Below are 14,543 nucleotides of genomic sequence, written 5' to 3' on the forward strand. Positions count from 1 at the left end.
AGAATATACTGGTTTGCCATTCCTATTAGATTCTTGTTAGAAATTCAGATGAAATCCTCTTTTCAACTTTTTCTTCTTTTTTTATTCTATTCTTGCATATATCTTTTTGTCATACATATGGTGGACTTCTTGAATCCTTTTAGGTATTGCATTTGTGCCAAATGGTAAAATATTAACCAAAGAACCCCCAAACCAATACCAATGTTGATTATTGATTATTTATTATTCCAATCTGTTAAAATGTAAAGGTCAATGATTATAACCCCATTGCTAATGGAATTAAGACATGATGATGTACTTCAGGTTGTTAGATGAGTTGCTTAATAAAAAATCTTCCCAAAGTCCCAAAGAATGTCTTCCTCCTAAGTCGGTAACAGCCTCATGGCGGTCTGGCCATGCTTTGCCCCACTGTTGTTTTCACATGGCATTTCTTCTCTCTCCTTTCAGGTAGAAATTGAGAAGCTGGATTACCATCATTATCTGCCTCTGTTTTTTGATGGGCTCTGTGAAATGACATTTCCCTACGAGTTTTTTGCTCGGCAAGGAATCCACGACATGCTGGAACACGGGGGGAACAAGATTCTTCCTGTCATTCCACAGCTCATTATCCCGATAAAAAGTAAGTGAACAGGTGAAAAAGCATCATTCAGTTTAGAAGGTGCTGCTTTTTGACAACTCATTAATTAAGCAATAAAACACAACAGACTGAGGCTATCCCCAGGTTTTGTGGGAATTTTATAGGATGACATACTGGGCCAGACATCCCAAATCTACTCTAACCCATTACTGATACCACACTGAAGTTTCACCATATAAATAAACTAAATTGCATGGGGTTTATACCAATTTAAAATGCTTCCCAGTACTGATGCAAGCATTAATGTTAATTTGTACACGCACAAGTCAAGTGTGTGTACTCCACACCATCTCTAACTTATAAGTTCTTTTCAGATGACATCCCTAATTCCTAAATTACAATGTCAACCCAGTTATCTTTAGGATCTTTTAGGTAGTAGGATTCATAATTTAAAGAAAAAAGTCTGAAATGGGGAAAAATAATGTTACCAAATACTTGAATTTATTTTTTTTCTGTGATAGGTTACCTGAGGAAACTCTAGAATAACCCTGTCATTGACTTTATTTCTTTTGTTAATAAAATGAAATGCTTTCTTCCTATGCCACATTCTTCAGGCATGAATCTCTCTGGACTAGTTGTCTGAAAGCAGCCCCTTCCAAAGTGTTCCTGGGATTTTCATTTGCCATTGAGATGGTCTATAATGACTGCCCAAGAAGCCCTGGGGAGTCATTGGGTCTAGTCATCTGGGTCCAGCCTCCTCCTTTCACTCCACAGCTGCTGCTGACCCTTATAATAGGGCCATCTTTTGGGGACAAGGCTCTAGGAGGGGATGGCAGCCTCCCTCAAGTTCGCAATGGCCAGGCCTAGGCCCTCGCCTCCCACCATCACACCCCAGGCTCTGTCCACACCAAAGCTGCCATCCACGCTGTGCTGCTAGAAAGCAGAGGGGTGGCGCTGAGCACCTCCTGGGCAGGGACATCCATTCCTTTCCCAGCTGCCCTAGGCCGTGGGCCTGCTTCCCCCACCGCAGGCTCTGCCCCACTCCCTCATCCAGGGTGAACCCTTCCTGCGATGACTGACTGGACACCTGCTCAGTCTCCTGGGATCTGGGGAAGCCTCACTCTCTCTGTCTGGGAACTACCCTTGCCATGTGCTTTGACCAAAACAAAAACGAAACACTTTAACATTGGGTCCTTCCCCACTGCCTGGATTATTTCATCTTATCTGTGGTGACCTTTTTATTGATATGAATGAATTATTCTTAGAATTCTAGATTTTTGGCCTTTCTGCTGTCACTGTTTATACTAAATCAACTCTGAACCTTGCTCTCATCTTTTTGAGATTTTTTTTTTGGTAAGAGATCTGTAACTGACCACTCCAGATTTCCACCAAGACATAGAAGTAAAACCAATAAAAAGACAGGCTACCTTCTGTGCAAAGTAACACAGGAAGAGAAATGACACTTTAGAGCGGCTTCCTCACCCCTCGTGCATCAGCTGAATGATGATCTTTGAAGTCCTTCAGGAAGGACATATAATGCTGAGTGGCAGGAAAGTCTTTTCCGAATGTGATTTATTCTAACAGCTCACGATTTTTGAATATGTTAAATTCTAGCAGAAATGCTACATTTTCTAAAGAATGATGTACAAGTTTTATTGACAAATAAAAAGGCACAGAACATTCTCCCCAGGAACCATCTTTAGAGGACACGATCCTTTTTCTCCTGCACCCAGCAGAATAGCAACAACATCCAGAGGTCTGTTCTGTTCTTGGAAAAAAACCTGTTGTTGTTAGGCTCACTGTCTTCTCGGGACTTTTTCACTTGTATCTCCATTGAAAACACTGAAGGACAGAAAGAGAGTTTCTAAGTAATATTTTGATTATACTGTTCACAGTTAATACATACCAAAATAGAGCATTGCAGACCCAGGTGAATTGATTTTCAACTTTGATCTGTATTTTAAAGATATTTAAATGAGTTGAGAGAAATGATGTGTTCTAAGGACAAAATTTATAGTACACACATACTAGAGGTAATTTGCTCATAAGTGAAAACATTATTAAGAACTCAGTAAACATGTTTTGTCAGGTAAAATTAACTACGAATTTGATAATTTAAGCTTCCAAAGGCAATGACAGTTTATTTTGGTAGATATCATTGCTTTCCTTCCTGAGCTTCTGCTGTTACATACTGATCCTGAATCTAACTTGGTTTGCTTCTCAATCTACTTACATCACTAAAAGCCAAATTTTTCTCAGGAAGAAAGACTGATTATGCAAGATCATGCACAGTCCCAGCACAGTGTGAGAAACATTACGTGCATCACGTCAATCTTCCAGGTGAATTCTGGATTGAGGCTAATTGATCTGGAAGCAGGCTGATGTGCATAATTGGCATAACACAGCACACGTAGCTGATTTTTCAAGCTGTACTATTAGTATAATTTTAACTATCTCTGAGGGCAAAAATTAACCTTACCATCACCAGCTAGCAGTTTTTAAATAGTTTTCCTCAAATTCTAACTAATATCTATACCAGTAAAGCAAAATACTGCACTCCCCAAAGAATAAGAATGGGACTGAGGTGCCTCTCTACTTCTAGAGTCTGGGGTTGACGTCAGCTAATTACAAGGCTGATCGTTCTAATAAGAAGAATGGACACATTCAGTGTCTCTAGGCTTTCTAAAATGAAAACAGGTAAGAAAGCACTTTCTTTCGTCTGTCTTTGGTTCAAGACCCCAAGTGAGGTCATTCAATGATGACCAGAGGAGTGTGCATCTAATACCTCCTTCTGTTTCTGCTGCTCTGTGGTGGTTACGGTTGCTCCCCTTTCCTCCCACTTTTTGACTTCTACCTTCTTGGGTTATTCTGGGTCAGAAGCTTCAAAAAATACCCATATAAAGGAGTCAGGGTTGACAATGGGGCACTGATTGTTGATAGCAACAGAACTTTGTAGGGCAAGGATGAGATGAACCGTCTCAGCCAGCTGAACTATGGGACGTAGATTCCATTTACTCTATCTGGTCACAAAAACACACACGCATCAGAATCCAGCAGAGCAATACCAGGAAGAAGCCTCTAGAAACTCTGCATTTTAAACTCAGAGATTCCAGTAATGACCAGGAGGACAAAGAGAAGCCAAGAGCAGCCCCGAGCACTGGGTTTGGGAATCTCTGTCTTCAGCAGCAGCACGAGCAGTTACCCTGAACTCCAGCACATGGGGCCATTCCTAAAAGGCGGCTACACACAAGGAAGGAAATATCTTGGACAATGAGAGGAAGAGAATACCTCAACAACGTTTAGTTCAGGAGCCAGAAGAAATCCATAGGAACTGGTTTGACATCCTCCAGATGCAGGAAGATACGGCATCTGGGGGACAGAGGCCGAAACCCACAAGAAGGGGGAGAAGCTACACACAAAGAAATAAAGTAACTGGGGTTAAGAATTTTACCAACAGTAAATTCCAGACAACAGTGAGCATTGGAAGAGAACCACCTTGGGTACGTTTCATCCCATTCACATGAGTAGAAGACCTGATGTACGTAACTGCATGAACATTTGTTGAAAAAAAAAAAAGAGAACTTATAAGTTAAATGCCCACCTGTCTCACACAAGAAGTTACTGAGACTGTGCTCCAGCTCTCAGGAGGGAAAGCCAATTTAAGGACCCTGAAATAAGGATGTCCTAGTGTGAAAAGCAGTTGATACTAAAAGCCACTAAATCTAGAGTTAAGTTTAAAGAGTCGACGGAAAAGTTTCAAAACTGCATGAAATCTCAAGTAGTTATTTTGGAGTAATGTGTCTAAAAATCCAAGGAAATTGAGTATAAGCCTTCTAAATCATGGAAAAGATCAAAGTAGTTAAAACAGAGCCTACACATTAAAAGGACAAAAACTGGGCAGACAGTAAGGAGGTGCTAAGTGTCAAAAGCATAAAATAAGGTGAAAAACATGAAATCAAATATAGTGTGAAAATTAACTTTCAATTTAGTTTGTGGAAAGAAAACTGAATATAAACTCTATATAAAACTAAATAGTACTTGAATAGTTTTAAAATAAATAACATATTAGGATGAATGAGAAAAAAGGAGGAATAGTTATTTTAATTGTAGAAAGGTAGAATTTAATGTAAAAAATTCCACATGTAGAGAGGATCAATTTGTCTCGATAAAAATGTTCTGGGTAAAAATGTAATCATATGAGCCTTGGTTCCTGGAAAAACCACAGCATCATGTTTAAAATAACAAACAGCTACTTAAATTAGTGAGTGTTTTTGCCTGTGGGAGAAGAGTAAACCTCTTGGCCCTGAGACTGTTTGATGCTGGTCCTTTCTCCACTGCCTGACCTTCAGCTCCTAGATCTACAATCTTTAACAATCCAAGTGGACACCCTGCCTCTAACACACCATGTCCCAAACTTCAGCGTGTGTATGAATCCACTGCAAGTGTGTCTGAATCACCTGGTGAAATGCAGGTCCCACACAGCAGCTGTGAGATGGGTCTGGGGACTGGATTTCTAAGAAGTCCCCAGTTGGTGCTGCTGCTGCTGCTACAAGGTCAAGGCAAAGCTGATCAGGGCCAAGATGACAACTTGACACCCCAGATCCTCCCACAAGATGCTGGGAATGAGAACAAGGCAGGGAATGAGCTGATAGAAGCAGATGAATGATCATCATCTATCTTACATTTAGGGTATCAAGAGATATTGCTTCTTTCATGCTGTGAATAATTAGAAATATATACCATTAAGCTTTTAGGCCTTAAAAGTAACCACTAGTGGGTTAATAGTAGGGAAAGAAAAATGAAAAATTAAGTTAAGGCAATAACTAAAAAAAAAGCCAAGGTAGAATGTAAATATGTATATTAAAAAAATAAGATGGCAAAAAGAAACCCAATAATTTGTTATTATTACAGATAAATGGGAGAAATGATCATAAATCACAAGAAAAAAGTCTTTGTTTAGGAACTTCTTTGAGAAGTTGTTCCTACTGTCTGATTGTTCCCAACCATATGGTTTTGTTGGAGACCGCCAGTTACCAAGTAATGATCAAAATTTAGCTCTTACAATAAAAGCAAAAATAAACAAGTGGGACTACATCAAACTAAAAAGCTTCTGCACAGCAAAGGAGACCATAAACAAAATGGAAAAAGCAACCTACTGAATGGGAGAAAATATTTGCAAATCATGTATCTGATAAGGGGTTAATATCCAAAATATATAAAGAACTCCTACAACTCAATAACAAAAAACAGATCCAATTTAAAAAATGAACAGAGGATTTGAATAGATATTTTCCAAAGAAGACATACAGATGGCCTATTACTCAGCCAAGAAAAATGAGGAAATCTTACCATTTTTGACAACATGGATGGACCTCAAGGGCTTTATGCTAAGTGGAAATAAGTGAGGGAAATACAAACATCATATAATCTCATATATGGAATCTTAAGAAATAAAACAAAACAAAGCAAAAAAGCTCATAGATAACAGAGAATAGATTGGTGGTTGCCAGAGGTTAGGTGCTGAGAGTAGGAGAAATGGGTGAGGTCAAAAGGTACACACCTCTGGTTATAAAATAAATATATAAAGTAATAATTATATATATAAATATATAAAAATATTAAGTCATGGGGATGTAATATACATCATGTTGACTATCATTAATAATACTGTGTTGATACTTAAAATCTGCTAAGAGAGTAGATATTAAAAGCATTCATCACAAGAAAAACATTTTTTTGTAACTATACGTGGTGACAGATGTTCACGAGGCTTATTGTAGTAATCATTTTACAATTTATCCTAATCACCAAATCATTTCATTGTATGCCTAAAGCTAATATAATGTTGTATGTCACTTACATCTCAATTTTTAAAAATTTACCTATCTTTCACAAACTTATCTTCATTCCCCCTCCATCCTTACAATATATTTATATCACAATTTTGATCAGATTAATAATCTGTTGTTAAACTATTGAGATCACATCAGTCCTACTCACTGGAAGTCACACACCTATTATGATTACATTTCTTTTCTTAGACAACTTGTTTTGCTTAGTTTTGATAATTGTCTCTCATTTAGTTTGCTTGATTTGTGTATGCTTACTATGGTTTTTTCAAATAGATTAAGATCTAGCAAACAAATGTTATTTTTCAAATGTTCAGAACATCAGGTAACCCATCAATTTTCTTTCTTTTTCTGGAGACTTGGGTCCTTCCACTTTCTCATCTCTCTCCATTGTGGTCCCAGTGACCCAACACTATTGATACTCCTCTCTCAGGTTTACTATCTTTTTTCCTTAGCTGTTTGTCTTGTTTTCCTCATCATTTTTATAGTGCACATTTTCCAGTAGTTTCTTGTAAGTACTTGAAAAGTTTAGTTTTAATCCTTGCTTGGCTGGAAATCCTTCCATCACACTTGCTTATTAGTTTGGCTATGTTGAAAATAATGTTCATTTGGAATTTTGAGGTCTTGTCTACATTGTCTCCCAAGTTCTTACCTTACTTTAAACACCTTGATGCTATAGGAGTTTTCAGCCATTTGCCTGTGGCGTGTTTCTCCCAATCTCTGACAGCTTTCTGGATATTCTCTTTATTTCTGGTGATGTGAAATTTCATGTCAATATGCTTTGATGTGGCTGTGTGTTCCTTCATTGTACTGGGAAATGTCAGTTGAGAGACATAGGTCTTTCAACACCAGAAACCATGCATGTATTCTTCCTGTAATAATGTTCTCCCTCTATTTTATTTCTTTATAATTCCTTTATATATATATATATATATATATACACACACACACATATATATATACATATATATGTATTTAAAATTTGTATGTGTGTATATATACACACATATAATATACACATTTATACACACATAAATACACATATATAATTTATACACATATAAATTATATGTAATTATTATATATAAATATATATGATGTATAAATTATATATATAAAATTATCTTGTGGTTTCATTCTCTAATTTCTTTATCTTTTTGCTCCGATTTCCTGATTCTGCTTAGTTCTACCTTCTGGGAAATTTCCTTAACATCATCTTCCAAAACTTTCATTGAATATTTTGTTAGGTACCGTAATTTACTTTTATTCTGATTATTGCTTCTTAATAGTGTTTTGTTCTCCTCTTTATGAATCTATTATGTTCATTCTCCTATCTGTCTCCAAATGTTTATTATAGATTTGCAGGGTCTGGTATTTGTTTGGTTAGCGGTTTTTTGCTTCTCACCTTATTACATTCTTTATTCATTCTATAACAATAAACTTTCTTTTTACTAGCTATTAAGACTTAATCCTACATACAGATCAACAGGACAGATCAACTGGCTAAGAGCATAAACTGTGGAATCAGATCAGCCAGCTTCAAATCTGACTGTACCATTTAGTAGCTGTTGGACCTAGGGCAAGTTGCTTTACTCCATGTGACACCATTGCTTCATCTATAAAATGGGGATAATATTATTATTATTATTAATATTATATGCCATGCCGACTCATTTTATGAAGCTAGCATAGCCTTGATGGAAACAAGTTCATCATAAGACATTACAAGAAGGAATCTTCCAGGACAATCCCATCCAGGAACATCAATGAAAAATTTCTAAACAAAATTGCTAGAGAACCAAATCCATCAATATATAAAAATTATAGTATCTCATGGCAAAGTTGGTTTTATTACAGGAACATTAGAGTGGCTTACCATTAGAAAAATCAGTTAATGAAATTTACGTTAGTAAATTAAAGGGTAAAAACTACATGATTATTTCAAATGATGGCAAAATGATGGCAAAATCTAATACCTATTTGTGGGTTTTTTTTAGATTTTATTTATTTGAGAGAGCGAGAGAGAGAGAGGGAGAGCACATGTTGGGAGTAAATAGGAGAAGCAGACTCCCCTGCTAAACAGGGAGCCCAACACGGGACCCGATCCCAGGACCCTGGGATCATGACTTCAGCTGAACACAGACACTTAACCAACTGAGTCACCCCTCCCATATGTGCTTTTAAACAAACTAAGAATAGAAGAAAGTTCTCCTTAATATGATAAAGGGAATTTTATCAATCAGAACAGTTGAGGTTATGTTGAAATAACAACCAGTCTCCAAAATCAAATGCTTAAGGCATAAAACTGTAAGTGACGTAGAATGAAGGTCTGTTTCTTACATGTGCTAAGTGCTTATTGCAGGTTGGCAGGGGGGCTTGTTCACAGCAATCACTTAGGGGCCCAGCCTGACAGATGTCACTGCTGACAGGACCAGAGGAAACAAGAGTCCCAAAGGATCTCTTTCTGGGGATGAAGTGCTCATTCCTGGAAGTAACATATTTCATTTCTATTCATTACTCATTGGCCAGATCTAGTCCAGAGCCCATCTAACCTCATCAAGCCAGAAAGTACAATCATACCATGGACATTATGAATAAGATATTTTAAAGTCTCTGGGTTCCGTTATATTCTTTTGAAGAGTATTTATTCTAATTCTGACAGTTGAACTGTTCAACACAAACTTCAAACTTTGTCTTCCTGTAGTGGACAGCAATCAGAGTTCTTCCATCTCCCAGCTTTGGCTCATCATCTGGGCCTGCTGGGATCTCTCCCATGTGTATAACCCTTAGGGGTTATCTAAAGCTGGGTTTTCATGCATGTTTTTTAGTTTACCTGCTCTTTGGTTCTCTTTCTTCCAGGATTACCACTCCTCCCAACCCCCACCCACTAATTTTCTGCTTGCTGTGCCATTCCAAAAGTCTCATCTTTGACATCTCAAGCCAGTATTCCTGCTACTGTTTTGTTGCCCATGGCAAAACACCCTAGCTCTTAGGGACACAAAGCTTTCAACTCACAAATCTTAACTGATACACTTCCCTTTCAAGGACAGACTCCCCTCTGCTTTCAGCTTATTTTAATTTCTTTGGTATGACCTTCAAGGATTCCTTTCAAGGAATCCTTTCAATCTGGCTGCAGATTGTCTTTGACCTTATCTCTTATTACAGTTGACCCTTGAACAATGCAGAGTTTAGAGAAACCAGCCTCCTGCTTTTTTGAAAATCTGGGTATAACTTTGACTCCCTTAAAATTTAACTATCATCAGTTTACTGTTGACTGGAAGACTTATTAGTAGCATAAACACTCAATTACCATATATTTTGTATGCTATAAGGATTATATACTATAGTCTTATAATGAAGTAAGCTAGGGGAAAATGTTAAGAAAATTATAAGGAAAAGAAAATATATTTATAGTGCTGTATTGTATTTATTGAAAAAATCTGCATATAAGTGGACCCTTGCTGTTAGTGTTGTTCAAAGGTCAACTGTATTTCCCTTTGTATGCTCTGTTAGCTATAGCCAAACTAAATGTGCTATAAAATTTCTTTTCTGATTCTGTACCTTTGATTTCTTTTTTTTTTATAAACATATAATATATTTTTATCCCCAGGGGTACAGGTCTGTGAATCACCAGGTTTACACACTTCACAGCACTCGCCATAGCACATACCAATGTCCATAACCCCACTCCCCTTCTTCCAACCCCCCCTCCCCCCCCATCAACCCTCAGTTTGTTTTGTGAGATTAAGAGTCACTTATGGGAGAAGAATAAATGAAACAAGATGGGATTGGGAGGGAGACAAACCTTTGATTTCTTTTAAGAATGCCCACTCTCACATCCCCCAGGGCCTCAGTGGTAAGGGACCTTCAAAGCTCAGCTCCAATAGGAATTGTTCCTTCAAGCCTCTTCTGTTTCTTCTCTCCCTGCTTACCCTAATCTCCAGCCCTCTCCCTACCCCACTTTCCCTCTCCCACAGAATTTTATATGTTCCTTTGTTGTGTCACTTAGAACATAATAATGTCAGTAAGTAATATATTCCCAACATCATCTAATGGACTTGCTAGTACATCATCAATTCATCAAAATACTTACAAAATTAATTTGATCAGATACATAACTACCATCCATAAGAAAATTTACATAGATGTCATAATCAAGTGTGAAGTGGCCATTTGGGCTTGCCACTATAATGTGTATCATACACAAACTATTTTGTAAGAATCCTTGATATGAAAAAGCAAAGAGAATAATGACATAATGCTTTCCACCTACTAGAGAAATTATGTGAGTGGTGAAAGTAATTTTTCATTTATTCATCTTACATTCTCTCATGTGATTCTTTCTGTTTATAAGCAGAAACATACATTTGTGAGATGGTCTACTAGGAGGCAAGTTGACTCCAGCTGCTAAAGAATTACAGAAATAATCTCTTCCAGTCCCGTCCATGTTGCTTCAAAAGTTGGGTATTCATCCTTTCTGATGGAGGCATAATACTCCATAGTGTATATGGACCACATCTTCCTTATCCATTTGTAGCAACATGGACGGGACTGGAAGAGATTATGCTGAATGAAATAAGTCAAGCAGAGAGAGTCAAGTATCATATGGTTTCACTTATTTGTGGAGCATAACAAATAGCATGGAGGACATAGGGAGATGGAGAGAAGGGAGTTGAGGGAAATTGGAAGGGGAGGTGAACCATGAGAGACTATGGACTCTGAAAAACAATCTGAGGGTTCTGAAGGGACGGGGGTGGGAGGTTGGGGGAGCCAGGTGGTGGGTATTACGGAGGGCACGTATTGCATGGAGCACTGGGTGTGGTGCAAAAACAATGAATTCTGTTATGCTAAAAATAAATTAAAAAAAAAAAGAATTACAGAAATATCACCGATCTACAAATAGCACATAAGACAGTGGCCTCTTTGGAGAGCTCTAATGAGTTGAGGTCACCCAGCTATAAAGTATAAACATGCAGACACAATTAAAGGGACTTACCATTTAAGTAGCAATAACATTTTAAAAAGCAAGATATTCTTGTTAAAGAACACTCAGTGGAAAAAATATACCAAATAAAGATAAAACATGAGAATCCATATCTCAATATAAAAAATTGTTCTGAGAATTTTGTTTAATTAGAAAGGAGCAGGTACAACTGAAATGCATTACTCTTTGTAATCTAATAACTTTACTTAAATACCTTGAAATTATCCAGGCAAATTATTTTTAAAGTGATAATTATAACCATAAAAGAGTAATGATGTTTAACAAAAAATAAAATATCTAATTCTGAAAATATGGGAAAGACATGTATTAGGATTATTTTGATTACTAAATTAAAAAAAAATATTCAAATTGTCAGTCAGGTTTGCTTGATGATTCCTGTAACTGAACAATCCAGAGATGGGTCTCATTTCAAGCATGGTTTAATCTGGTATCTCACCACAGTCATTCTCTGTTCTGTTTTATGCAAGGTATCTTAAAGCTGGCTCCCTTCTTGGCCTCTGAATGTTCCAAGTAGGTCCAGGGACTACATGCTTGTTTACTTACTTACGTATACGTGTAAGAAGGAAAAAGTGTCATTGTCCCTGAATTTATTATACCACATGCCAGTCCTGAGCTTGGACTACATGCTTGCTTACTTACTTACGTATGTCTGTAAGAAGGAAAAAGTGTCATTGTCCCTGAATTTATTATACCACATGCCAGTCTTGAACTGTGGTCAGGGTGAAGGAACACACTGGCCAGATTAACCTAGGTCATGCAATCATAATACAGGTTAAAGGAAAGGAGAAATTAGTTTCCCTAAATAACATGAATTCTGTCAGAGACATTTACACCAAACATCTAACAGCTCCCCAGCATTTCTATTATGCAGTTCTGTGGAAGCATGGGACTAACTTTGCCAATGGGCTGTGAATGGAAGAGGTGAGTGTTCCTTCCAAACTAAGCTTTTCAGAGCCAATGTACTGTCCTCATACTCTCTCTTCTCCCCACCCTGTGTTAACCTGAATTGGATGTCTACCATGAATGTGAAATGGTCCTTTTCTGAGTGAAGCCAATGAGACATTAGGGTTAATCTATTACTATAGCAAACCTAGGCTATACTGACCAATTCAGATTCCCAAATGAGAACCCGTAGCAATCAAGAGAAATGAAATCTGGAATCTTGTAGCTTAAAATATAATGAGGAAGTCCCCTCTATCTTGTGATCTTTCAGTAGCTGATGCTAAAGACCACCTCTCTGCCCTTTTTGAGAATTAATGTGGCCACTGGAAAGGGACCTGGTCTTTGCTTCTACTGTACACTCTACCACTTTGTGCAAATTAGTCCAACTCTTTGAGCTCAAGAGAGGAGTCTGCATCTCCAGAATAATGAAATTAATCATATCTCAGAGAGTTGTGATTGTTATGTGAGTACATGTGTGGAAATGCCCAGGCCAGGTGAGAAGCAGGCTCTTAACAATTGGTGAATGCTGTGTTGAATATGAGCAGTTACAGTCAGGTGGGATTATAAAATCCAGCTGTCTGATGATTGCTGTTCTTCCTTCTTTCCTCTCTACCCATTTCTCTCACACTATCTGTTAACGCTACTGCCCTTATTTCTCCATTTAAAAAATCCTACCATGAAACTAGTGTCGCTCTACAAGAATTCCTGTCCAGAAATAATGTGTTAAGTAGGTGCAAGGATGATAGGCAGGGGTTAGCCAACCCCAGAAATATTTGAATAGTTAGCTGGTCACTTACCAGAGAAAGGATTCCTTCTGGGCCTAGGATATGAGGTAGAAATCAGACCCAGCCCTTTCTGAATAGGGAAAATGAGTCAGAGAGATGCAAAACAAAGATGAGTGCTACCAGAGCTAATGGGAATGGAACATATAGCTGTCTGTGCTAAAAACACAGTTAAATAAAATGGGTAAAGACCTCAAAATAGCAAATTACGTTCTCAAACCGAATTCACTGTGTGTTGGCTCTCCATTTACCATTATCAAATAAGCAAAGTTCATCAATTTTCCAGTACAGTGTGATGGTTAAGAGCAGAGTCTCTAAAGTCAGACTATTTGGTCAAAATCCTAACTCTACCACTTACCAGCTCTCAGACAAGTTAACCACTTTGAGGCTCAGTTTATAAAATTGGCAGAAGAATGGCACCCAACCTATTGGTTATTTCAGTGATTAAATGAGCTAATACATTTCAAGCCCTTAGCAGAGCATACAGTGTAAGTGTCGTAAATGTTATCACCATCATCACCATTCTCTGTCTTGATTAGGGCAACAGTTTTTAGTCACCAAGGCTAAAATTTCATCTGGCAATCTTAATATTTCCCCACAAGGGCTGAGTTCTAGTCAGGAAATAGTGCTACTACAGAGTGTTGCTTACTTTCTCAGAAGATGCCAGAAAACTCAGCTCCATCACAATGACTCATTCCTTAAGAGCAAGCTGCTTAAGCTCAGGACCTAGCAGATGTGCAGTCTGATTGCCCAGAGTCCACGATAAAGTCTGTGTTTGCTTTGCAGCTCTGAACATTTCTCCTGAACGTGCTCCAGGTCTGGCTCCATTTTCACCAAGACTGGGTGAGACATTTGGAGGAAGTAGGGTCTAACCACCCTGAGCATAGGCCTTGAGCTCACGCAAACCAGACCCCAGCCTGCCATCAACTAGCTGTGTGGTTTTGGCAAGTGAATTATTTCATTTCTCCCAGGGGATTATAAAACCTATTGCCCGGAGATGAAGTAAGGATTAACCGACCACATGAGTAGCATGTTTAGCACAGTGCCAAGTCAAAGTGGTAATAATAGCAAATAATCATTTTTACCTTCTTGGTGTTCCTTCATGGTCATATCTCTACAGATTTCCTAGCTTTGGGTTATTGAAAAATTAATAGATTTGGATTCTATAATTCTCATCACAGTTACAATACAAATGTTAGATGGAAGATTGATTAGATCAAGTAGAGACCTCAGTGGTATTGTAGTAGGACCAAATCATCAGGGCATATCTCTTGGATTCAGTTGTTCACACAGGGGGAAAAAAAGGCTAACTCTTCAGCCATTTCTGTGCCTTGCTTACAAGGGAGGTCTTGCCAGATGCCTTGCTGATAGAGTCTGTCTATGATCTC

The 14,543-nt window shown here is 37.9% G+C and overlaps 1 protein-coding gene across 6 annotated transcripts in view; it reads left to right on the top strand.

Annotated features, from left to right (window-relative positions):
* Positions 1-14,543, top strand: part of PACRG (parkin coregulated) — a 568,744-nt gene that overhangs the window by 309,411 nt on the left and 244,790 nt on the right. For all 6 annotated transcript variants that reach the window (XM_047733484.1, XM_047733481.1, XM_047733478.1 and 3 more), the window contains exon 3: positions 448-619. In XM_047733484.1, the coding sequence (XP_047589440.1) occupies positions 448-619 (172 nt within the window). The remainder of the gene's footprint in view (positions 1-447; positions 620-14,543) is intronic.

Source organism: Lutra lutra, chromosome 6, assembly GCF_902655055.1.
Source record: "Lutra lutra chromosome 6, mLutLut1.2, whole genome shotgun sequence".
NCBI classification, from domain to species: Eukaryota; Metazoa; Chordata; class Mammalia; order Carnivora; family Mustelidae; genus Lutra; species Lutra lutra.